The 27,186-nt window shown below is 50.2% G+C and overlaps 1 protein-coding gene across 1 annotated transcript; it reads left to right on the top strand.

Moving 5' to 3' along the window:
• The first annotated feature begins 6,821 nt into the window (after positions 1–6,821).
• On the top strand, positions 6,822–17,308 carry LOC142906039 (uncharacterized). The gene is made up of 8 exons (XM_076053437.1): positions 6,822–7,126; positions 7,319–7,687; positions 9,838–9,941; positions 10,383–10,550; positions 11,007–11,175; positions 15,529–15,599; positions 15,800–15,937; positions 16,269–17,308. The coding sequence occupies exons 1-8, from the start codon at positions 6,835–6,837 to the stop codon at positions 16,425–16,427; spliced, it is 1,470 nt and encodes a 489-aa protein (XP_075909552.1). The 5' UTR covers positions 6,822–6,834; the 3' UTR covers positions 16,428–17,308.
• The last annotated feature ends 9,878 nt before the right edge of the window (positions 17,309–27,186 follow it).

Below are 27,186 nucleotides of genomic sequence, written 5' to 3'. Positions count from 1 at the left end.
ACTATCATCACCACCATCATCATCATCACCATCATCATCATAATCGTCGTTGTCATCATCATAGCCATCACTATCATCACCACCATCATCATCATAATCGTCGTCGTCATCATCATTACCATCATCATTACCATCATCACCATCATCATCACCATCATCATCATAATCGTCGTCGTCATCATCATAGCCATCATTATCATCACCACCATCATCATCATCACCATCATCATCATCATAATCGTCGTCGTCATCATCATAGCCATCATTATCATCACCACCATCATCATCATCACCATCATCATCATAATCGTCGTCGTCATCATCATAGCCATCATTATCATCACCACCATCATCATCATCACCATCATCATCATAATCGTCGTCGTCATCATCATAGCCATCACTATCATCACCACCATCATCATCATCATCATAATCGTCGTCGTCATCATCATAGCCATCACTATCATCACCACCATCATCATCATCACCATCATCATCATAATCGTCGTCGTCATCATCATAGCCATCATTATCATCACCACCATCATCATCATCACCATCATCATCATAATCGTCGTCGTCATCATCATAGCCATCACTATCATCACCACCATCATCATCATCACCATCATCATCATAATCGTCGTCGTCATCATCATAGCCATCATTATCATCACCACCATCATCATCATCACCATCATCATCATAATCGTCGTCGTCATCATCATAGCCATCACTATCATCACCACCATCATCATCATCACCATCATCATCATAATCGTCGTCGTCATCATCATAGCCATCATTATCATCACCACCATCATCATCATCACCATCATCATCATAATCGTCGTCGTCATCATCATAGCCATCACTATCATCACCACCATCATCATCACCATCATCATCATAATCGTCGTCGTCATCATCATAGCCATCATTATCATCACCACCATCATCATCATCACCATCATCATCATAATCGTCGTCGTCATCATCATAGCCATCATTATCATCACCACCATCATCATCATCACCATCATCATCATAATCGTCGTCGTCATCATCATAGCCATCACTATCATCACCACCATCATCATCATCACCATCATCATCATAATCGTCGTCGTCATCATCATAGCCATCATTATCATCACCACCATCATCATCATCACCATCATCATCATAATCGTCGTTGTCATCATCATAGCCATCACTATCATCACCACCATCATCATCATAATCGTCGTCGTCATCATCATTACCATCATCATTACCATCATCACCATCATCATCACCATCATCATCATAATCGTCGTCGTCATCATCATAGCCATCATTATCATCACCACCATCATCATCATCACCATCATCATCATAATCGTCGTCGTCATCATCATAGCCATCATTATCATCACCACCATCATCATCATCACCATCATCATCATAATCGTCGTCTTCATCATCATAGCCATCACTATCATCACCACCATCATCATCATCACCATCATCATCATAATCGTCGTCGTCATCATCATAGCCATCATTACCATCACCACCATCATCATCATCACCATCATCATCATAATCGTCGTCGTCATCATCATAGCCATCACTATCATCACCACCATCATCATCATCACCATCATCATCATAATCGTCGTCGTCATCATCATAGCCATCATTATCATCACCACCATCATCATCATCACCATCATCATCATAATCGTCGTCGTCATCATCATAGCCATCACTATCATCACCACCATCATCATCATCACCATCATCATCATAATCGTCGTCGTCATCATCATAGCCATCATTATCATCACCACCATCATCATCATCACCATCATCATAATCGTCGTCGTCATCATCATAGCCATCACTATCATCACCACCATCATCATCATCACCATCATCATCATAATCGTCGTCGTCATCATCATAGCCATCATTATCATCACCACCATCATCATCATCACCATCATCATCATAATCGTCGTCGTCATCATCATAGCCATCACTATCATCACCACCATCATCATCATCACCATCATCATCATAATCGTCGTCGTCATCATCATAGCCATCATTATCATCACCACCATCATCATCATCACCATCATCATCATAATCGTCGTCGTCATCATCATAGCCATCACTATCATCACCACCATCATCATCATCACCATCATCATCATAATCGTCGTCGTCATCATCATAGCCATCATTATCATCACCACCATCATCATCATCACCATCATCATCATAATCGTCGTCGTCATCATCATAGCCATCACTATCATCGCCACCATCATCATCATCACCATCATCATCATAATCGTCGTCGTTATCATCATAGCCATCATTATCATCACCACCATCATCATCATCACCATCATCATCATAATCGTCGTCGTCATCATCATAGCCATCACTATCATCACCACCATCATCATCATCACCATCATCATCATAATCGTCGTCGTCATCATCATAGCCATCATTATCATCACCACCATCATCATCATCACCATCATCATCATAATCGTCATCATCATAGCCATCACTATCATCACCACCATCATCATCATCACCATCATCATCATAATCGTCGTCGTCATCATCATAGCCATCATTATCATCACCACCATCATCATCATCACCAGCATCATCATAATCGTCGTCGTCATCATCATAGCCATCACTATCATCACCACCATCATCATCATCACCATCATCATCATAATCGTCGTCGTCATCATCATAGCCATCATTATCATCACCACCATCATCATCATCACCATCATCATCATAATCGTCGTCGTCATCATCATAGCCATCACTATCATCACCACCATCATCATCATCACCATCATCATCATAATCGTCGTCGTCATCATCATAGCCATCATTATCATCACCACCATCATCATCATCACCATCATCATCATAATCGTCGTCGTCATCATCATAGCCATCACTATCATCACCACCATCATCATCATCATCACCATCATCATCATAATCGTCGTCATCATCATCATAGCCATCATTATCATCACCACCATCATCATCATCACCATCATCATCATAATCGTCGTCGTCATCATCATAGCCATCATTATCATCACCACCATCATCATCATCACCATCATCATCATAATCGTCGTCGTCATCATCATAGCCATCACTATCATCACCACCATCATCATCATCATCATCACCATCATCATCATAATCGTCGTCGTCATCATCATAGCCATCATTATCATCACCACCATCATCATCATCACCATCATCATCATAATCGTCGTTGTCATCATCATAGCCATCACTATCATCACCACCATCATCATCATAATCGTCGTCGTCATCATCATTACCATCATCATTACCATCATCACCATCATCATCACCATCATCATCATAATCGTCGTCGTCATCATCATAGCCATCATTATCATCACCACCATCATCATCATCACCATCATCATCATAATCGTCGTCGTCATCATCATAGCCATCATTATCATCACCACCATCATCATCATCACCATCATCATCATAATCGTCGTCGTCATCATCATAGCCATCACTATCATCACCACCATCATCATCATCACCATCATCATCATAATCGTCGTCGTCATCATCATAGCCATCATTATCATCACCACCATCATCATCATCACCATCATCATCATAATCGTCGTCGTCATCATCATAGCCATCACTATCATCACCACCATCATCATCATCACCATCATCATCATAATCGTCGTCGTCATCATCATAGCCATCATTATCATCACCACCATCATCATCATCACCATCATCATCATAATCGTCGTCGTCATCATCATAGCCATCACTATCATCACCACCATCATCATCATCACCATCATCATCATAATCGTCGTCGTCATCATCATAGCCATCATTATCATCACCACCATCATCATCATCACCATCATCATCATAATCGTCGTCGTCATCATCATAGCCATCACTATCATCACCACCATCATCATCATCACCATCATCATCATAATCGTCGTCGTCATCATCATAGCCATCATTATCATCACCACCATCATCATCATCACCATCATCATCATAATCGTCGTCGTCATCATCATAGCCATCACTATCATCACCACCATCATCATCATCACCATCATCATCATAATCGTCGTCGTCATCATCATAGCCATCATTATCATCACCACCATCATCATCATCACCATCATCATCATAATCGTCGTCGTCATCATCATAGCCATCACTATCATCACCACCATCATCATCATCACCATCATCATCATAATCGTCGTCGTCATCATCATAGCCATCACTATCATCACCACCATCATCATCATCACCATCATCATCATAATCGTCGTCGTCATCATCATAGCCATCATTATCATCACCACCATCATCATCATCACCATCATCATCATAATCGTCGTCGTCATCATCATAGCCATCACTATCATCACCACCATCATCATCATCACCATCATCATCATAATCGTCGTCGTCATCATCATAGCCATCATTATCATCACCACCATCATCATCATCACCATCATCATCATAATCGTCATCATCATAGCCATCACTATCATCACCACCATCATCATCATCACCATCATCATCATAATCGTCGTCGTCATCATCATAGCCATCATTATCATCACCACCATCATCATCATCACCATCATCATCATAATCGTCGTCGTCATCATCATAGCCATCACTATCATCACCACCATCATCATCATCACCATCATCATCATAATCGTCGTCGTCATCATCATAGCCATCATTATCATCACCACCATCATCACCATCATCATCATAATCGTCGTCGTCATCATCATAGCCATCACTATCATCACCACCATCATCATCATCACCATCATCATCATAATCGTCGTCGTCATCATCATAGCCATCATTATCATCACCACCATCATCATCATCACCATCATCATCATAATCGTCGTCGTCATCATCATAGCCATCATTATCATCATTACCATCATCACCATCATCATCATCACCATCATCATAATCGTCGTCATCACTTTCATCATTACCATCGCCATCATCGCCATCATCATCATCATCATCGTCGTCGTCATCATCATAACCACATCGCCATTATCATCATCACCACCATCATCATAATCACAGCTTCACCATCATCATCAATTAATGATCATCACAGTCATAACACATCACAGTCATTACACATGCATCATCATCATCATCATCATAGCCATCACTATCATCATTACCATCACCATCATCATCATCACATCGTCATCATCATCATCATCACTATCATCAGGCGTCAGGGTCGGGATCGAACCCACGACCTCCTGCATCCCAGGCGAGGGAGTTAACATCTCGGCACGGCGACGCCCTTGCAAATGTAGTGGGTTAGGAACCAGGCGAGACACCAGTTGAGACACCACGATATTTATTTAACTCTCGACTAATTACAGGGTCCCTAACACAAAGGGGTAGCGGCCCCTTCAGCCGATACCTGGGGAGGTATGGCCTCCAGGCTGCACGGGCCTACCACTGGGACCCCGCTAATTCCCCATCCTCCGGCTAGGAGCCCTAGGGGAGGCTCCGCTGACCCGACCGTGCCAGGGTTTCGGGCCCTGGCCGCTGGCCTCACCGAGCTCCGGCCCTTAGAAGGACGGCGGAGCTTGGGGTCAGGGGTCCTATCGTCAGCCCAGGTCTTGAGTCTTCAGCTTGGGGTCAGGGGTCCTATCCTCAGCCCAGGTCTTCAGCTTGGGGTCTGGGGTCTGGGGTCCTAACCTCAGCCCAGGTCTTCAGCCTTCAGCTTGGGGTCAGGGGTCCTATCCTCAGCCCAGGTCTCCAGCTTGGGGTCCAGGGTCCTATCCTCAGCCCAGGTCTTGAGCCTTCAGCTTGGGGTCAGGGGTCCTATCCTCAGCCCAGGTCTTCAGTCTTCAGCTTGGGGTGCGGGGTCCTATCCTCAGCCCAGGTCTTCAGCTTGGGGTCTGGGGTCCTATCCTAAGCCCAGGTCTTCAGTCTTCAGCTTGGGGTTCCGGGGTCCTATCCTCATCCCAGGTCTTCGGTCTCCAGCTTAGGGTCAGGGGTCCTATCCTCATCCCAGGTCTTCGGTCTCCAGCTTAGGGTCAGGGGTCCTATCCTCAGCCCAGGTCTTTGGTCTCCAGCTTAGGGTCAGGGGTCCTATCCTCAGCCCAGGTCTTCGGTCTCCAGCTTGGGGTCAGGGGTCCTATCCTCAGCCCAGGTCTTCAGCTTGGGGTCTGGGGTCTGGGGTCCTATCCTCAGCCCAGGTCTTCGGTCTTCAGCTTGGGGTCTGGGGTCCTATCCTCAGCCCAGGTCTTCGGTCTCCAGCTTGGGGTCTGGGGTCCTATCCTCAGCCCAGATCTTCGGCCTTCAGCTTGGAGGTGGACTGCCTCTATCGTTCAGAGGTCCGGCTTATATACAGGTCCGGGGCTTGCTCCGCCCTGACCACGCCTTCTTTCCAGAACCTTCCATCAGGTCCTGGAAGGGTGACGTCATCCCATGATCCCCCCTCCCGGGGTTTGGGGATTGTGTTCCAGGATCCGTTATCCCAGAGACCCCCTTTGGCCCCCTTTGGCCATAGTCCTTGAACATCGGCGCCGTCACTCTTCCGCCCCCTGTTGACCCAACAGTGATGCTACGCACTGACAACATGGGGAGTGCGGAATAACACCTCGACCCAAATACATGGCAACCCCGCCCCCCGTGCCCCCCCCCCGTACCCCCCTCCCCACGCAGGCCCTGCAGGAGGAGATGTCGCGTCTGTCCCTCGCCCTGGAGTCCCTGCAAGTGAGCTCCGTTCCTGCCCCTCGCCACAGAGCCGGGATCCCCGCGGAGCCGAAGACCCCCCCAGCGGGGTCCCAGGGGCCCCAGGGGTCCCAGGGGTCCCAGGGGTCCCGGCTCCACGCCGAGACCCTGGACTGGAGCCACCTGGACTTGGGCCCCCTCCTCGAAGCGATCGCCACGTTTGGGCCCCACTCGGAGGAGGAGAGGGGCCGTCCCGCGAGGAGGGGGCCGCTGGGGCTCCCCGTGAAGACCCCCAGAGGTGACGGGGGTCCTAGTGGGGGGGGGGGGGGGGTCAAGGGTGGGGTAACCTGGGGATCACGTGGCTAAGGGGGTGGGGGTGGGGGGAGTGCCGGTCACGCCGGCCCGACCCGTGTCGTGTCTCGCGTGCTCCGGTGGCGGTCGCCACCTCCGGCGGACCCGTCCCCAACTTCGTTTGTTCTCGAATTCTCAGCGCCCCCAGAGGGGACCCCCCGCATCGGAGCCCCTCCCCGAGGAAGGCCGGGGCCCTCCCCGTCCCACTCGACCCCCAAGGCCACCGCGTCACCGAGGGGGGCCCGCAGCCTCCCCAGGAGCGGGGCTAGGGACCCCTCTCCGTGCACCCTGGGGCCCAAGTCCCCTCGGCCGAGGGCCGCGACCCCAGCGGGCCGAGTCCGGGTCGCGGGGGCGACTCAGCACGCGGGGGCGAGGAGTGATCGAGACGACCACCACCAGCAGCACCACCACCACCACCACCAACACCAGCAGCACCAGCACCACCAGCAGCGGGAGAAGGAGGAGGAGGAGGAGGAGGCAGATGAGGATGGACTCCTCTTCCAGTTTGGTGAGTGGGTGGGGGACACGCGGGGTGTGTGGAGACACGGGGACACGGGGGTGTGGAGACACGGGGACACGGGGGTGTGTGGAGACACGGGGACACGGGGGTATGGAGACACGGGGACACGGGGATGTGGAGACACGGGGGTGTGTGGAGACACTGGGACACGGGGATGTGGAGACACGGGGACATGGGGGTGTGGAGACACGGGGACACGGGGACACGGGGATGTGGAGACACGGGGGTGTGTGGAGACACTGGGACACGGGGACATGTAAAGAAGTTAAAGCTCCCAACATTATGAGGCTCCACATGAACACCCACACATCTGGGTCGTTCAGCTTTCAACCCCTCCCTCCACCCGCCACCCAGGTAACCCCGCCCACTACTTTGCTAGCCCCGCCCACTACGTGGCAGGCCCCTCATTCTTCTCGACTAGCTCCGCCCACTGCTCGGCTAGCCCCGCCCACTACCCAGCTCCAAATATACAGCAGCAGCAGGCGCCAGGGTCGGGATTGAACCCACGACCTCCTGTGTACCAGGCGAGGTAGTCAACATCTCACCACGGCTGACGACTTCTCTCTCCTTCGGCTCTCGCTCCGTGCTGAGTCTCGACCGCCCGGCCATCGGCCCCTGCTGGCCGTGACGCGCCCTGCACGAGCCACACTAGCTTCTAGTCATCACCACCGCCGTGGTGGTCTATCCACTGCTGGATGAAGATCAGTGATGATGATGATGTCTCTACCCTGCGTGTGTTCTCTAATCCGCGTGTTGTTTTCTCTCTCTGTCTGTCTCGGTCTCTCAGTGTCATCATCATCACCATGGCCTATCCACACATTGAAATAGAATCATAGACACACACACACAATAGTAGACACACACAGAATCACGGACACACAGAATCACAGACACACAGACACACAGAATCACATACACACAATCATAGACACACATACAGAATCATAGACACACATAGACACGGAATTATAGACACACATACACACAGAATCAGACACACAGAATCACAAACACACAGACACACAGAATCACAGACACACAGAATCACAGACACACACAGAGACACACAGAATCACAAACACACAGAATCAGACACACAGAATCACAAACACACAAAATCACAGAAACACAGAATCACAGACACACAGACACACAGAATCACAGAATCACAGAATCACAGACACACAGAATCACAGACACACAGACACACAAAATCAGACACACAAAATCACAGACACACAGAATCACAGACACACAGAATCACAGAATCAGACACACAGAATCACAGACACACAGAATCACAGACACACAGAATCACAGACACACAGACACACAGACACACAGAATCACAGACACACAGAATCACAGACACACAGAATCACAGACACACAGAATCACAGACACACAGAATCACAGACACACAGAATCACAGACACACAGAACCACAGACACACAGAATCACAGACACACAGACACACAGAATCACAGACACAGAATCACAGACACACAGACACACAGAATCACAGACACACAGACACACAGAATCACAGACACACAGAATCACAGACACACAGAATCACACACAGAATCAGACACACAGAATCACAGACACACAGAATCACAGACACACAGACACACAGAATCAGACACACAGAATCACAGACACACAGAATCACAGACACACAGACACACAGAATCAGACACACAGAATCACAGACACACAGAATCACAGACACACAGACACACAGAATCACAGACACACAGAATCACAGACACACAGAATCACAGACACACAGACACACAGAATCACAGACACACAGAATCACAGACACACAGAATCACAGACACAAAGACACACAGAATCAGGCACACAGAATCACAGACACACAGAATCACAGACACACAGACGCACAGAATCAGACACACAGAATCACAGACACACACAATCACACACAGAATCACAGATACACAGAATCACAGACACACAGAATCACAGATACACAGAATCACAGACACACAGACACACAGACACACAGAATCACAGACACACAGAATCACAGACACACAGACACACAGAATCGTGGCGAGGTGTTAACCTAACACTGACCCCCCCCTCCTCCCCGCGTGTGACCCCCCAGGCAGCCAGGGTCGAGGCATGGGAGAGTTCATGAACTTGCAGGGGGTCGCTCTGACACCATCCGGCCGGATCGTCACGGCCGACAGCGGCAAGCACGCCGTGCAGGTGCGGGGGGAGGAGGGTCCCCTTCAACCGGGTCCCCTTTCCCAGGTCCCCTCGACTGGGGTCCCCTTCACCCGGGCCTCCACTCTCCAAGCGGGTTCCACATTCGGGGGTCGTCCTCCTTGGGGGTCCCCTCTCCAGGGGGTCCCCTCTACAGGGGGTCCCCTCTACAGGGGGTCCCCTCTCCAGGGGTCCCCTCTCCAGGGGGTCCCCTCTACAGGAATCCAGCGGGTCCCCTTCGCCAGGGTCCCCTTGCTCCGGGGATCCCCTTCACACCTCCATCTTTCACCGTCTCCTCACCCTCTCTCCCCACCCTCTCTCCCCACCCTCTCTCTCTCCCCCACTCCCCCACCCTCTTGCCCACCACTCTCCCCCCCCCACCTTCTCTCTCCCCCACTCCTCCTCACTGCCCCCCACTGCCCCCCACTGCCCCCCCCACACAAGGTCTTCCTCAGCACCGGCGAGTTCCTCACCCAGTTCGGGGTCCGGGGCCGCGACCCGGGCCAGATGGTTCACCCCTCGGGGGTGGCGGTGCGAGCCAACGGCGACCTCCTCGTCACCGACCCGGAGACGAGGTCCCTCAACGTCTACGCACCCGACGGACGTCACCGGGTAGGTCCAGCGGGCCCCCCCCCCCCACCCACGCCCCCCGCACGCCACGCTCACGTAGGGACATCTCATCCCCCGCGTGTCACACCCCCCCCCCTTGTTCCCTCGTTGTGGCCCCGTGACCCCCGTGTCCCCCCCCCGTGTCCCCCTCCGTGTCCCCCTCCGTGTCCCCCCGTGTCTCCCCCCCGTACCCCCCCCGTACCCCCCCCGTGCCCCCCCCCGTGCCCCCCCGTGTCCCCCCCCCCGTGTCCCCCCGAGGTATTGCGAATCCCCATGCCTCGTTTCCTCCTCTATGAACTTTACCTGCCCCCCACGAGTGTACCCCATGTACCCCCTTGACCCCTCCGTACTCCCCCCACCCCCGGATGGACCCCCCTCCTCCTCCCATGTGCCCCCCCTCCTGCCCCCATGTGCCCCCTACCCCCCCTACCCCCCCTACCCCCCTTGCCCCCCCCGTAGTCGCAGCTCGGCGTGGGCCTGCTGCAGGCCCCCCGCGGAGTGTGCACCACCGACTCGGGCCTGGCCCTGGTGGCCGACAACAAAGCCTGCGCCGTGGTGGCACTGACGGCCGCCGGGAGGGTCCACGCCAAGTTCGGGGGTCGCGCCGCCGACCTGGGCCGCCTCCGGGGTCAGCAGGGGTCGCGGAGAGGGGGTCGGGATGGGGGTCCCCAGGGGGTCGTTGTTCAAAAGGGGCCTCTTGCACCGTTGGAAATTTTACAATTGGTGCATGATTGGTTCACCGCAGCATCAACCGCGAATTAAAAACAACGGTTAAAACCGGTTTGCCGCACACATGCAACGACATCCCGGAGCAACAAAGATAGACTCACACAGAGACCCATAGACTCACACAGAGACCCATAGACTCACACAGAGACACATAGACTCACACAGAGACCCATAGACTCACACAGAGACCCATAGACTCACACAGAGACCGATAGACTCACACAGAGACCCATAGACTCACACAGAGACCCATAGACTCGTACAGAGACCAATAGACTCACACAGAGACCCATAGACTCACACAGAGACCCATAGACTCACACAGAGGCCCATAGACTCTGAGATCCATATACTCACACAGAGACCCATAGACTCACACAGAGACCCATAGACTCACACAGAGACCCATAGACTCACACAGAGACCCATAGACTCACACAGAGACCCATAGACTCACACAGAGACCCATAGACTCACACAGAGACCCGTAGACTCACACAGAGACCCATAGACTCACACAGAGACCTATAGACTCACACAGAGACCCATAGACTCACACAGAGACACACAGACTCACACAGAGACCCATAGACTCACACAGAGACACACAGACTCACACAGAGACCCATAGACTCACACAGAAACCCACAGACTCACTCAGAGACCCATAGACTCGCACAGAGACCCATAGACTCACACAGAGACCCATAGACTCGTACAGAGCCCATAGACTCGCACAGAGACCCATACACTCACACAGAGACCCATAGACTCGCACAGAGACCCATACACTCACACAGAGACCCATAGACTCGCACAGAGACCCACAGACTCACATAGAGTCCCATAGACTCACACAGAGACCCATATACTCACACAGAGACCCATAGACTCACACAGAGACCCATTGACTCCCATAGAGACCCATAGACTCGCACAGTGACCCATAAACTCGCACAAAAACCCATAGACTCGCACAGAGACCCATAGACTCACACAGAGACCCATAGACTCACACAGAGACCCATAGACTCGTACAGAGACCTATAGACTCCCATAGAGACCCATAGACTCACACAGAGACCCATATACTCGCACAGAGACCCATAGACTCGCACAGAGACCCATAGACTCACACAGAGACCCATAGACTCACACAGAGACCCATAGACTCACACAGAGACCCATAGACTCACACAGAGACCTATAGACTCCCATAGAGACCCATAGACTCACACAGAGACCCATAGACTCACACAGAGACCCATAGACTCGTACAGAGACCTATAGACTCCCATAGAGACCCATAGACTCACACAGAGACCCATAGACTCGCACAGAGACCCATAGACTCGTACAGAGCCCATAGACTTACACAGAGACCCATAGACTCGCACAGAGACCCATAGACTCGTACAGAGCCCATAGACTTACACAGAGACCCATAGACTCACACAGAGACCCATAGACTCACACAGAGACCCATAGACTCGTACAGAGCCCATAGACTTACACAGAGACCCATAGACTCGTACAGAGCCCATAGACTCACACAGAGCCCATAGACTTACACAGAGACCCATTGACTCGTACAGAGCCCATAGACTCACACAGAGACCCATAGACTCGTACAGAGCCCATAGACTCGTACAGAGCCCATAGACTTACACAGAGACCCATAGACTCGTACAGAGCCCATAGACTCACACAGAGACCCATAGACTCACACAGAGACCCATAGACTCGCACAGAGACCCATAGACTCACTCAGAGACCCATAGACTCGCACAGAGACCCATACACTCACACAGAGACCCATAGACTCGCACAGAGACCCATAGACTCGCACAGAGACCCATACACTCACACAGAAACCCATAGACTCCCATAGAGACCCATAGACTCACACAGAGACCCATATACTTGCACAGAGACCCATAGACTCGCACAGAGACCCATAGACTCACACAGAGACCCATAGACTCACACAGAGACCCATTAACTCGCACAGAGACCGATTAACTCGCACAGAGACCCATAGACTCACACAGAGACCCATAGACTCACACAGAGACCCATAGACTCACACAGAGACCCACAGACTCACACAGAAACCCATAGACTTACACAGAGACCCATAGACTCACACAGAGACCCATAGACTCACACAGAGACCTATAGCCTCACACAGAGACCTATAGACTCACACAGAGACCCATAGACTTACACAGAGACCCATAGACTCACACAGAGCCCCATAGACTCGCACAGAGACCCATAGACTCGCACAGAAACCCATAGACTCGCACAGAGACCCATACACTCACACAGAGACCCATAGACTCGCACAGAGACCCACAAACTCACATAGAGTCCCATAGACTCACACAGAGACCCATATACTCACACAGAGACCCATAGACTCACACAGAGACCCATTGACTCCCATAGAGACCCATAGACTCGCACAGTGACCCATAAACTCGCACAAAAACCCATAGACTCGCACAGAGACCCATAGACTCACACAGAGACCCATAGACTCACACAGAGACCCATAGACTCGTACAGAGACCTATAGACTCCCATAGAGACCCATAGACTCACACAGAGACCCATATACTCGCACAGAGACCCATAGACTCGCACAGAGACCCATAGACTCACACAGAGACCCATAGACTCACACAGAGACCCATAGACTCACACAGAGACCCATAGACTCACACAGAGACCCATAGACTCCCATAGAGACCCATAGACTCACACAGAGACCCATAGACTCACACAGAGACCCATAGACTCGTACAGAGACCTATAGACTCCCATAGAGACCCATAGACTCACACAGAGACCCATAGACTCGCACAGAGACCCATAGACTCGTACAGAGCCCATAGACTTACACAGAGACCCATAGACTCGCACAGAGACCCATAGACTCGTACAGAGCCCATAGACTTACACAGAGACCCATAGACTCACACAGAGACCCATAGACTCACACAGAGACCCATAGACTCGTACAGAGCCCATAGACTTACACAGAGACCCATAGACTCGTACAGAGCCCATAGACTCACACAGAGCCCATAGACTTACACAGAGACCCATTGACTCGTACAGAGCCCATAGACTCACACAGAGACCCATAGACTCGTACAGAGCCCATAGACTCGTACAGAGCCCATAGACTTACACAGAGACCCATAGACTCGTACAGAGCCCATAGACTCACACAGAGACCCATAGACTCACACAGAGACCCATAGACTCGCACAGAGACCCATAGACTCACTCAGAGACCCATAGACTCGCACGGAGACCCATACACTCACACAGAGACCCATAGACTCGCACAGAGACCCATAGACTCGCACAGAGACCCATACACTCACACAGAAACCCATAGACTCCCATAGAGACCCATAGACTCACACAGAGACCCATATACTTGCACAGAGACCCATAGACTCGCACAGAGACCCATAGACTCACACAGAGACCCATAGACTCACACAGAGACCCATTAACTCGCACAGAGACCGATTAACTCGCACAGAGACCCATAGACTCACACAGAGACCCATAGACTCACACAGAGACCCATAGACTCACACAGAGACCCACAGACTCACACAGAAACCCATAGACTTACACAGAGACCCATAGACTCACACAGAGACCCATAGACTCACACAGAGACCTATAGCCTCACACAGAGACCTATAGACTCACACAGAGACCCATAGACTTACACAGAGACCCATAGACTCACACAGAGCCCCATAGACTCGCACAGAGACCCATAGACTCGCACAGAAACCCATAGACTCGCACAAAGACCCATAGAGACCCATAGACTCACACAGAGACCCATAGACTCGCACAGAGACCCATAGACTCGCACAGAGACCCATAGACTCGCACAGAGACCCATAGACTCACACAGGGACCCATAGACTCACACAGAGACCCATTGACTCGCACAGAGACCCATTAACTCGCACAGAGACCCATAGACTCACACAGAGACCCATTGACTCGCACAGAGACCCATAGACTCACAGCAGCACTGGGGAGACAAAGGCGGCCGGGCGTGGTGCTGGCCACCCACCCCGCCGTGCCGGCCTTCATAGTTCCTGCTCCACGCTACTCACAGCACTTGCCCCAACAGGCTGCGTGGGCTACACTGGGGACCTTTTGTCCACGTGTCTGTGCCAATGTCTACCACCCCCCCCCCCGCCCCCAGGGCCGAACTACGTGGCGCTCAACAGCAAGGGTGACGTCATCGTTTCAGACTTCCTCGACCATTCCGTGAAGGTCGTGACCCATGACCCCCATGAACCCGTGACCCCGTGTCCTCCCCAAGCCCCTCCCGCCCTCCTCCCCCCCCACACCCCCCTAATGTTTTTTCAGTACCCTGCACACCAGATCCAGTATCCCACCGACCTGTCAAACATCCACGATCTCCTCCCCTACCCAGCACCCCCACCGTGACCTTTTGACCCCCCCTCCCCCAGGTGTTCTCTGGGGGGGAGTTTCTGTTCCAGTTTGGGGGCTTCGGGAGCGCGGAGGGGCAGCTGCACGGGCCCACGGGCGTGGCCGTCGACCCGGCAGACAACATCCTCGTGGCCGATTGGGGCAACGCCCGCATACAGGTGACCCCTGACCCCCTGACCCCCTGATTCCCTCCCCCCACTTGACCCCGTCTTGATAACCACTCCGATCGCTCCTGGCACTATAACTTGATCCCACATTGACCCCCCCCCCTCCCTCCCATGCTCTCACGTTGACCTCCATCATGAGCCCCCCTCGATCCCCACCTTCATCCCAAACCGATTCCACACGAATCCCTCCTGACACTACCTGGATCCTTCCCGATTCACATTGAGCCCAACTTCACCCCCCTCCACCCCCCGATCCCCTCTCCTTGATCCCAAATTCGATTCCTCCTTGACCCCCTCACCCCCGCCCCCCCTTCCTCCCCAGGTGTTTAACTGCGTGGGGGCCTTCAAGGGGGTGCTGGCCCCCTCTGTGCACCCCCTCAGCTGCCCCCAGGGCCTGGCGCTCAGCCCTGAGGGCACGAGGCTCGTGGTGGCCGACACGGGCAACCACTGCTGTAAGGTCTACAGCTACCACCAGCACTGAGGGCTTACGCACCACCGCCCACCACCACCACCACCACGGAGTACTCACCACCACGGAGTACTCGCTAGCACTCACCACCGCGCGCGATAACCTCGCTAGAACGCCCTTGCTGTCCGCCACTCAGCAATGAAGAAGACATTAGTACAAAAAAATTGCCACTGGGATGGTGATGTCACTGCACTGTGACGTCACTGCGCTGTGACGTCACGGCCATCAGTCACTCCTGGAGCACTGCTGATCGCCGACCGTGCGAGCGAACGCGACGCAGGCAGCGCTGACTGCTCATCGCGTCACGTGGGACGTGTTTGACAATCATCGGGCGCGTGCGGCGTGCAACGAGTTCGTTTTGCATGGGGAGGAGTAAATTGGTGAAGGCGGTGGTGGGTGCGGCGGACGGACCCGGAGTTTGGGGAAACCTCGCCACAGCCGCTCGCGATGAGTTACAAATACGAATTGTTGTCGTATTTGTCATAATAAAGTGTTTTGGGTGAGATCGCGTTATTTACAAATGTGTCGCAACCCTCCACCACCCGACACGGCCAATCAGTAAGCAAAAAGTGTCACGTTGACAAAAGACAAAAATAGTTCACTACTTTAGCCCACCGCTGTGTTGAAGAGTGGATCCACAATATTCACAATTTGAGTAGTACGACGTTTCGCTGGTAATTACATTCAGCATCATCGGGCAATTTTCCAGAATAGTGACACATTGTTTACTGATTGGCCGTGTCGGGTGGTGGAGGGTTGCGACACATTCATAGATAACGCGATCTCACCCGAAAACACTTTATTATGAATAATATTGGTCGCGAAAGCCTACAGTGTTAAACTGTTTTCGTATTTGTACATTTTAATTCAATATTACACGCTCCTCGCTTTGTGCACTCGATGCCATCAGTTTAATAACAGGAAAGATAATAACCGTCGAGATTAATGTGCGAGCACGAACGCCGAACGTTTGAACTCTTTGTATAACCGACGCGCGAGCGACGTCGACGGGAAAACGGCGTGTCGCGCGGCCGCGCCTGCCGGCGGGGAAAAACAACGGGAAGTGACGCCGCTCCCGAGGATGGCGGCACTTCCCGTGATGTCACCCGCGCGATGGCGACACTTCCCGTGATGTCACCCGCGCGATGGCGGCACTTCCCGTGACGTCACCCGCGCGATGGCGACACTTCCCGTGATGTCACCAACGTGATGGCGGCACTTCCCGTGATGTCACCCGCGTGATGGCGACACTTCCCGCAATTTCATCCGCACGATGGCGGCACTTCCCGTGACGTCACCCGCGCGATGGCGACACTTCCCGTGACGTCACCCGCGCGATGGCGACACTTCCCGTGATGTCACCCGCGTGATGGCGGCACTTCCCGTGATGTCACCAACGCGATGGCCGCACTTCCCGTGATGTCACCCGCGTGATGGCGGCACTTCCCGTGATGTCACCCGCGTGATGGTGACACTTCCCGTGATGTCACCCGCGTGATGGCGACACTTCCCGTGATGTCACCCGCGTGATGGCGACACTTCCCGTGATGTCACCCGCGTGATGGCGGCACTTCCGGTGACGTTACCCGCGCGATGGCGGCACTTCCCGTGACATCACCCGCGTGATGGCGACACTTCCCGTGATGTCACCCACGCGATGGTGGCACTTCCCATGATGTCACCCGCGTGATGGTGACACTTCCCGTGATGTCACCCACGTGATGGCGGCACTTCCCGTGACGTTACCCGCGCGATGGCGACACTTCCCGTGATGTCACCCGCGCGATGGTGGCACTTCCCGTGACGTCACCCACGCGATGGCTGCTATTCCCGTGATGTCACCCACGTGATGGCTGCTATTCCTGTGATGTCACCCGCGCGATGGCGGCACTTCCCATGTCGTCATCCGCGTGATGGCGACACTTCCCGTGACGTCACCCGCGTGATGGCGACACTTCCCTTGGTGGTTACGTCACTTCCCACGGCGTCATACTTTCTGATTAATTCGGAAATTCGGGAACGCACCACCCCTCTTCGAAGGCGGGCGCACCTCGTTGCTAGGTAACGCAGTCTAGAGCACTGCTTATGTTGCGTCTAAGGAATATTAAACACCTTACCTAGAGCGAGGTGTACACACACACATACAGACGTGTGTGTGTGCATGTAAATACAAACATCCCCCCCCACCCCGTATAGAGTTTTAACAGGCAAGTGCTGTTGGTGAGCACCTATTAAGGCCGGCACGGCACACATACTGGTCACCTGTGGAAAGGATCTCCGTAGCCCATCAGATTCCTCCAGCCTCAATGAATATTCTGAAATAAAGATTCTGGGCGTGGGCAGCACTATGCACCCCCGGCCACCCTCGTCTTCGCAGTGATGATGCTGCATACGCATGGAAGCAGGCACTCATTTAAGGCTGAGTCTACCTAGGTGAGGTCGATTACAATACGTGTGGGGAACGATTATGCAGCGGTTAGCGCCACGCTTGTGCTACGAACCCAGCGGCCCGGGATCGATTCCCGCTCACGGCCACCACCAACACCAGTAACCGAATATCTGAACCAGTCCCCAGGTCTCCCCCGAGGTCAACGCAGCCTTAATTGTGTAGAACAGGTCCCTGCAGGGTGGGCTGGTAGGAACATTGGAATTTTGCGCAATTTTATGACATTGTTACGTAAAATTGTGCTGAGAGCGTCTTCCCACCTTTTTGCCCTCAAAATCGTTGAGGGTTCTTCTGGACAAACTATACACCCAACAGCACGAGATTTCACTTCGTTAAAGTATTGAAAGGGGACGGACGGACGGACACATTAATCTATTGCAGGCTGGTACACTCAGTTTACAACTTCGTTCATACCAGTAAAACAAATCCATCACCACACCACCCACGCAGTCTCGTGCGCCGTGCCGGCCTTCACAGCTGGCACTCGCCTCCAGCGCTCGTCTCAGCAGTCTGCTAAAGCTACATTGGGCACGGTTGGCTTATTTTGTATAAATGCGAGCAGATTCAGTCTCTAAGCGCTACGTCGCACGGGGCAACAACACTGAGCTCAGATGGGGGATAGGGGGGGGGGCATCGGGGGGGAGGTGTAAGGTGGTTGATGATGGTGGTGGTTGTGGTGGTGGTGATGGCTGTGGTGGTGGTGGTGGCTGTGGTGGTGGTGGTAGTGATGACGGTTGTGGTGGTGGTAATGATGATGGCTGTGGTGGTGGTGGTGGTAGTGATGACGGTTGTGGTGGTAGTGATGATGACGGCTGTGGTGGTGGTAATGATGATGGCTGTGGTGGTGGTAATGATGATGGCTGTGGTGGTGGTAGTGATGATGGCTGTGGTGGTGGTAATGATGATGGCTGTGGTGGTGGTAGTGATGATGGCTGTGGTGGTGGTAGTGATGATGGTTGTGGTGGTAGTGATGATGATGGCTGTGGTGGTGGTAATGATGATGGCTGTGGTGGTGGTAGTGATGATGGCTGTGGTGGTGGTAATGATGATGGCTGTGGTGGTGGTAGTGATGGTAGTGATGACGGTTGTGGTGGTAGTGATGATGATGGCTGTGGTGGTGGTAATGATGATGGCTGTGGTGGTGGTAATGATGATGGCTGTGGTCGTGGTAATGATGATGGCTGTGGTGGTGTTAGTGATGACGGTTGTGGTGGTGGTAATGATGATGGCTGTGGTGGTGGTAATGATGATGTCTGTGGTGGTGGTAATGATGATGGCTGTGGTGGTGTTAGTGATGACGGTTGTGGTGGTGGTAATGATGATGGCTGTGGTGGTGGTAATGATGATGTCTGTGGTGGTGGTAATGATGATGGCTGTGGTGGTGTTAGTGATGACGGCTGTGGTGGTGGTAATGATGATGGCTGTGGTGGTGGTAGTGATGATGGTTGTGGTGGTGGTAATGATGATGGCTGTGGTGGTGGTAATGATGACGGCTGTGGTGGTGGTAGTGATGATGGTTGTGGTGGTAGTGATGATGATGGCTGTGGTGGTGGTGTTAGTGATGACGGTTGTGGTGGTGGTGTTAGTGATGACGGTTGTGGTGGTGGTGTTAGTGATGACGGTTGTGGTGGTGGTGGTGATGATGACGGTTGTGGTCGTGGTAGTGATGACGGCTGTGGTGGTGGTAATGATGACGGCTGTGGTGGTGGTGGTAATGATGACGGCTGTGGTGGTGGTGGTGGTAATGATGACGGCTGTGGTGGTGGTAATGATGACGGCTGTGGTGGTGGTAATGATGATGGCTGTGATGGTGGTAATGATGATGGCTGTGGTGGTGGTGGTAATGATGATGGCTGTGGTGGTGGTAATGATGATAGCTGTGATGGTGGTGTTAGTGATGACGGTTGTGGTGGTAGTGATGATGATGGCTGTGGTGGTGGTAGTGATGATGGTTGTGGTGGTGGTAATGATGATGGCTGTGGTGGTGGTAATGATGATGGCTGTGGTGGTGGTAATGATGATAGCTGTGATGGTGGTGTTAGTGATGACGGTTGTGGTGGTAGTGATGATGATGGCTGTGGTGGTGTTAGTGATGACGGTTGTGGTGGTGGTAATGATGATGGCTGTGGTGGTGGTAATGATGATGGCTGTGGTGGTGGTAATGATGATGGCTGTGGTGGTGGTAGTGATGATGGTTGTGGTGGTAGTGATGATGATGGCTGTGGTGGTGGTAATGATGATGGCTGTGGTGGTGGTAATGATGATGGCTGTGGTGGTGGTAATGATGATGGCTGTGGTGGTGGTAGTAATGATGGTTGTGGTGGTAATGATGATAGCTGTGATGGTGGTGTTAGTGATGACGGTTGTGGTGGTAGTGATGATGATGGCTGTGGTGGTGGTAATGATGATGGGTGTGGTGGTGGTAATGATGATGGCTGTGGTGGTAGTGATGATGATGGCTGTGGTGGTGGTAATGATGATGGCTGTGGTGGTGGTAATGATGATGGCTGTGGTGGTGGTAATGATGATGGCTGTGGTGGTGTTAGTGATGACGGTTGTGGTGGTGGTAGTGATGATGGTTGTGGTGGTGGTGATGATGATGGCTGTGGTGGTGGTAATGATGATAGCTGTGATGGTGGTGTTAGTGATGACGGTTGTAGTGGTAGTGATGATGATGGCTGTGGTGGTGGTAATGATGATGGCTGTGGTGGTGGTAATGATGATGGCTGTGGTGGTGGATGGCTGTGGTGGTGGTAAAGATGATGGCTGTGGTGGTGGTAGTGATGATGGTGGCAGAGGTGGTGGTGGTGGGGATGAAGGTGGTTGTAGTGATGCTGACGGTACTGATGAAGGTGGTAACAGTTGTGGTACGGTAGAAGTGGTCGTGGTCATGATTTTAATTTGCATGGACGTGGTTGACGGTGATGGTGGTAATGGTTGAGGTGATGATGATGATGGTAGGCACGACTTGATGGTAATGTTGTCATGGAGATGATGATCAATGATTTCAATTAACGTGCTACAGTGATGGTGATGATGGTGATGATGGCAGTTGGTGATGGTGATGATGGCGATTATGATTTTATAGAACTATTGAGGGTCTGATATGATGGTCATAGGACAGTTTGGTGATGATGACAGTAACACAATGTCGGTCATGACGATAATTGTTGTTTTGTTAACGTGAAATTATCGTTGTGGTTAGGGCGCTGTCCTGATTGCATTGATGATGATGGGGTGATGATGCTGGTGATGTAATTACACGACAGAGGATGATAATGTTGGTTAAAGTGATGACTGATGATGGCGATCGTGATGGTTATTGCAACGACACTGAAGGTGATGATGGTAAATTGATGATGTAGGTTACAGTGATGGTAATGTAGGTTACACTGATGGTAATGTAGGTTACACTGATGGTAATGTAGGTCACAGTGATGGTAATCTAGGTTACAGTGATGGTAATGTAGGTTACAGTGATGGTAATCTAGGTTACAGTGATGGTAATCTAGGTTACAGTGATGGTAATGTAGGTTACACTGATGGTAATGTAGGTTACAGTGATGGTAATGTAGGTTACAGTGATGGTAATGTAGGTTACAGTGATGGTAATGTAGGTTACAGTGATGGTAATGTAGTTTACAGTGATGGTAATGTAGGTTACAGTGATGGTAATGTAGGTTACAGTGATGGTAATGTAGGTTACAGTGATGGTAATGTAGGTTACAGTGATGGTAATGTAGGTTACAGTGATGGTAATGTAGGTTACAGTGATGGTAATGTAGGTTACACTGATGGTAATGTAGGTTACACTGATGGTAATGTAGGTTACAGTGATGGTAATGTAGGTTACAGTGATGGTAATGTAGGTTACAGTGATGGTAATCTAGGTTACAGTGATGGTAATGTAGGTTACAGTGATGGTAATCTAGGTTACAGTGATGGTAATCTAGGTTACAGTGATGGTTATGTAGGTTACACTGATGGTAATGTAGGTTACAGTGATGGTAATGTAGGTTACACTGATGGTAATGTAGGTTACAGTGATGGCAATGTAGGTTACACTGATGGTAATGTAGGTTACAGTGATGGTAATGTAGGTTACAGTGATGGTAATGTAGGTTACACTGATGGTAATGTAGGTTACACTGATGGTAATGTAGGTTACAGTGATGGTAATGTAGGTTACACTGATGGTAATGTAGGTTACAGTGATGGTAATGTAGGTTACACTGATGGTAATGTAGGTTACACTGATGGTAATGTAGGTTACAGTGATGGTAATGTAGGTTACAGTGATGGTAATGTAGGTTACACTGATGGTAATGTAGGTTACACTGATGGTAATGTAGGTTACACTGATGGTAATGTAGGTTACACTGATGGTAATGTAAGTTACAGTGATGGTAATGTAGGTTACAGTGATGGTAATGTAGGTTACAGTGATGGTAATGTAGGTTACACTGATGGTAATGTAGGTTGCAGTGATGGTAATGTAGGTTACAGTGATGGTAATGTAGGTTACAGTGATGGTAATGTAGGTTACAGTGATGGTAATGTAGGTTACAGTGATGGTAATGTAGGTTACAGTGATGGTAATGTAGGTTACAGTGATGGTAATGTAGGTTACACTGATGGTAATGTAGGTTACACTGATGGTAATGTAGGTTACAGTGATGATAATGTAGGTTACAGTGATGGTAATGTAGGTTACACTGATGGTAATGTAGGTTACAGTGATGGTAATGTAGGTTACAGTGATGGTAATGTAGGTTACACTGATGGTAATGTAGGTTACAGTGATGGTAATGTAGGTTACAGTGATGGTAATGTAGGTTACAGTGATGGTAATGTAGGTTACACTGATGGTAATGTAGGTTACACTGATGGTAATGTAGGTTACAGTGATGATAATGTAGGTTACAGTGATGGTAATGTAGGTTACACTGATGGTAATGTAGGTTACAGTGATGGTAATGTAGGTTACAGTGATGGTAATGTAGGTTACAGTGATGGTAATGTAGGTTACACTGATGGTAATGTAGGTTACACTGATGGTAATGTAGGTTACACTGATGGTAATGTAGGTTACAGTGATGGTAATGTAGGTTACAGTGATGGTAATGTAGGTTACAGTGATGGTAATGTAGGTTACAGTGATGGTAATGTAGGTTACAGTGATGGTAATGTAGGTTACAGTGATGGTAATGTAGGTTACAGTGATGGTAATGTAGGTTACACTGATGGTAATGTAGGTTACAGTGATGGTAATGTAGGTTACACTGATGGTAATGTAGGTTACACTGATGGTAATGTAGGTTACAGTGATGGTAATGTAGGTTACAGTGATGGTAATGTAGGTTACAGTGATGGTAATGTAGGTTACACTGATGGTAATGTAGGTTACAGTGATGGTAATGTAGGTTACAGTGATGGTAATGTAGGTTACACTGATGGTAATGTAGGTTACAGTGATGGTAATGTAGGTTACAGTGATGGTAATGTAGGTTACAGTGATGGTAATGTAGGTTACACTGATGGTAATGTAGGTTACAGTGATGGTAATGTAGGTTACAGTGATGGTAATGTAGGTTACAGTGATGGTAATGTAGGTTACAGTGATGGTAATGTAGGTTACAGTGATGGTAATGTAGGTTACAGTGATGGTAATGTAGGTTACACTGATGGTAATGTAGGTTACACTGATGGTAATGTAGGTTACACTGATGGTAATGTAGGTTACAGTGATGGTAATGTAGGTTACAGTGATGGTAATGTAGGTTACACTGATGGTAATGTAGGTTACAGTGATGGTAATGTAGGTTACAGTGATGGTAATGTAGGTTACACTGATGGTAATGTAGGTTACACTGATGGTAATGTAGGTTACACTGATGGTAATGTAGGTTACAGTGATGGTAATGTAGGTTACAGTGATGGTAATGTAGGTTACACTGATGGTAATGTAGGTTACAGTGATGGTAATTTAGGTTACAGTGATGGTAATGTAGGTTACACTGATGATAATGTAGGTTACAGTGATGGTAATGTAGGTTACAGTGATGGTAATGTAGGTTACAGTGATGGTAATGTAGGTTACACTGATGGTAATGTAGGTTACAGTGATGGTAATTTAGGTTACAGTGATGGTAATGTAGGTTACACTGATGATAATGTAGGTTACAGTGATGGTAATGTAGGTTACAGTGATGGTAATGTAGGTTACAGTGATGGTAATGTAGGTCACAGTGATGGTAATGTAGGTCACACTGATGGTAATTTAGGTTACACTGATGGTAATGTAGGTTACAGTGATGGTAATGTAGGTTACAGTGATGGTAATGTAGGTTACAGTGATGGTAATGTAGGTTACAGTGATGGTAATGTAGGTCACACTGACGGTAATTTAGGTTACACTGATGGTAATGTAGGTTACAGTGATGGTAATGTAGGTTACAGTGATGGTAATGTAGGTTACACTGATGGTAATGTAGGTTACACTGATGGTAATGTAGGTTACAGTGATGGTAATGTAGGTTACAGTGATGGTAATGTAGGTTACAGTGATGGTAATGTAGGTTACACTGATGGTAATGTAGGTTACAGTGATGGTAATGTAGGTTACAGTGATGGTAATGTAGGTTACACTGATGGTAATGTAGGTTACAGTGATGGTAATGTAGGTTACAGTGATGGTAATGTAGGTCACAGTGATGGTAATGTAGGTCACACTGATGGTAATTTAGGTTACACTGATGGTAATGTAGGTTACAGTGATGGTAATGTAGGTTACAGTGATGGTAATGTAGGTTACAGTGATGGTAATGTAGGTTACAGTGATGGTAATGTAGGTTACAGTGATGGTAATGTAGGTCACACTGACGGTAATTTAGGTTACACTGACGGTAATGTAGGTTACAGTGATGGTAATGTAGGTTACAGTGATGGTAATGTAGGTTACACTGATGGTAATGTAGGTTACACTGATGGTAATGTAGGTTACAGTGATGGTAATGTAGGTTACAGTGATGGTAATGTAGGTTACACTGATGGTAATGTAGGTTACAGTGATGGTAATGTAGGTTACAGTGATGGTAATGTAGGTTACACTGATGGTAATGTAGGTTACAGTGATGGTAATGTAGGTTACAGTGATGGTAATGTAGGTTACACTGATGGTAATGTAGGTTACAGTGATGGTAATGTAGGTTACACTGATGGTAATGTAGGTTACAGTGATGGTAATGTAGGTTACACTGATGGTAATGTAGGTTACAGTGATGGTAATGTAGGTTACAGTGATGGTAATGTAGGTTACAGTGATGGTAATGTAGGTTACAGTGATGGTAATGTAGGTTACAGTGATGGTAATGTAGGTTACAGTGATGGTAATGTAGGTTACAATGATGGTAATGTAGGTTACACTGATGGTAATGTAGGTTACACTGATGGTAATGTAGGTTACAGTGATGGTAATGTAGGTTACAGTGATGGTAATGTAGGTTACAGTGATGGTAATGTAGGTTACAGTGATGGTAATGTAGGTTACACTGATGGTAATGTAGGTTACACTGATGGTAATGTAGGTTACAGTGATGGTAATGTAGGTTACAGTGATGGTAATGTAGGTTACACTGATGGTAATGTAGGTTACAGTGATGGTAATGTAGGTTACACTGATGGTAATGTAGGTTACAGTGATGGTAATGTAGGTTACAGTGATGGTAATGTAGGTTACACTGATGGTAATGTAGGTTACAGTGATGGTAATGTAGGTTACACTGATGGTAATGTAGGTTACAGTGATGGTAATGTAGGTTACAGTGATGGTAATGTAGGTTACAGTGATGGTAATGTAGGTTACACCGGTGAAGATGACACTAATGATGACGTCACACTCATCTTCCACTGGCCCCGCCCCCCACGGTGGGGGTGCGGGGGGGGGGCACCCCTCCCCCCACTTAGCCCTGTCCGTGCGAGCCCCCTCCCCCGCCCCTCTGGCCCCCGCCCCCCAGCAGCGGCGTCTGAGCCGAGGGGTGGGTGGAGGAGGAGGAGGAGGCGCCCAGGCCCCCCTCCCACACGATCTGCACCTCGGCAGTGGGGGGGCTCGTGGGGGGTCCGGTGGGGGGGGGCGCGCGGGAGTTGACGTAGGGGTCGCGGGCCGAGGAGGCGCTCGGAGAGCGCTGTGGGGGGGTGGTGGGGAGGAGGTCGCAGAGCTGCGGGAAGGAAGGCCGGGAGCTGGGCCCCTCGCGCCAACAGCACAGCATGAGCGAGTACCTGGGGGGGGGGGTGAGGGGGGCGGAGGGGGGGTGAGCGGGGGGGGTG

The sequence above is a fragment of the Petromyzon marinus genome, chromosome 61, assembly GCF_048934315.1.
Source record: "Petromyzon marinus isolate PM22_M1 ecotype Great Lakes invasive population chromosome 61, UKy_Petmar_22M1.pri1.0, whole genome shotgun sequence".
Lineage (NCBI taxonomy): Eukaryota > Metazoa > Chordata > Hyperoartia > Petromyzontiformes > Petromyzontidae > Petromyzon > Petromyzon marinus.
The sequence above is the reverse complement of the archived record's forward strand: the minus strand, read 5'-3'. Positions and strand labels throughout refer to the sequence as shown.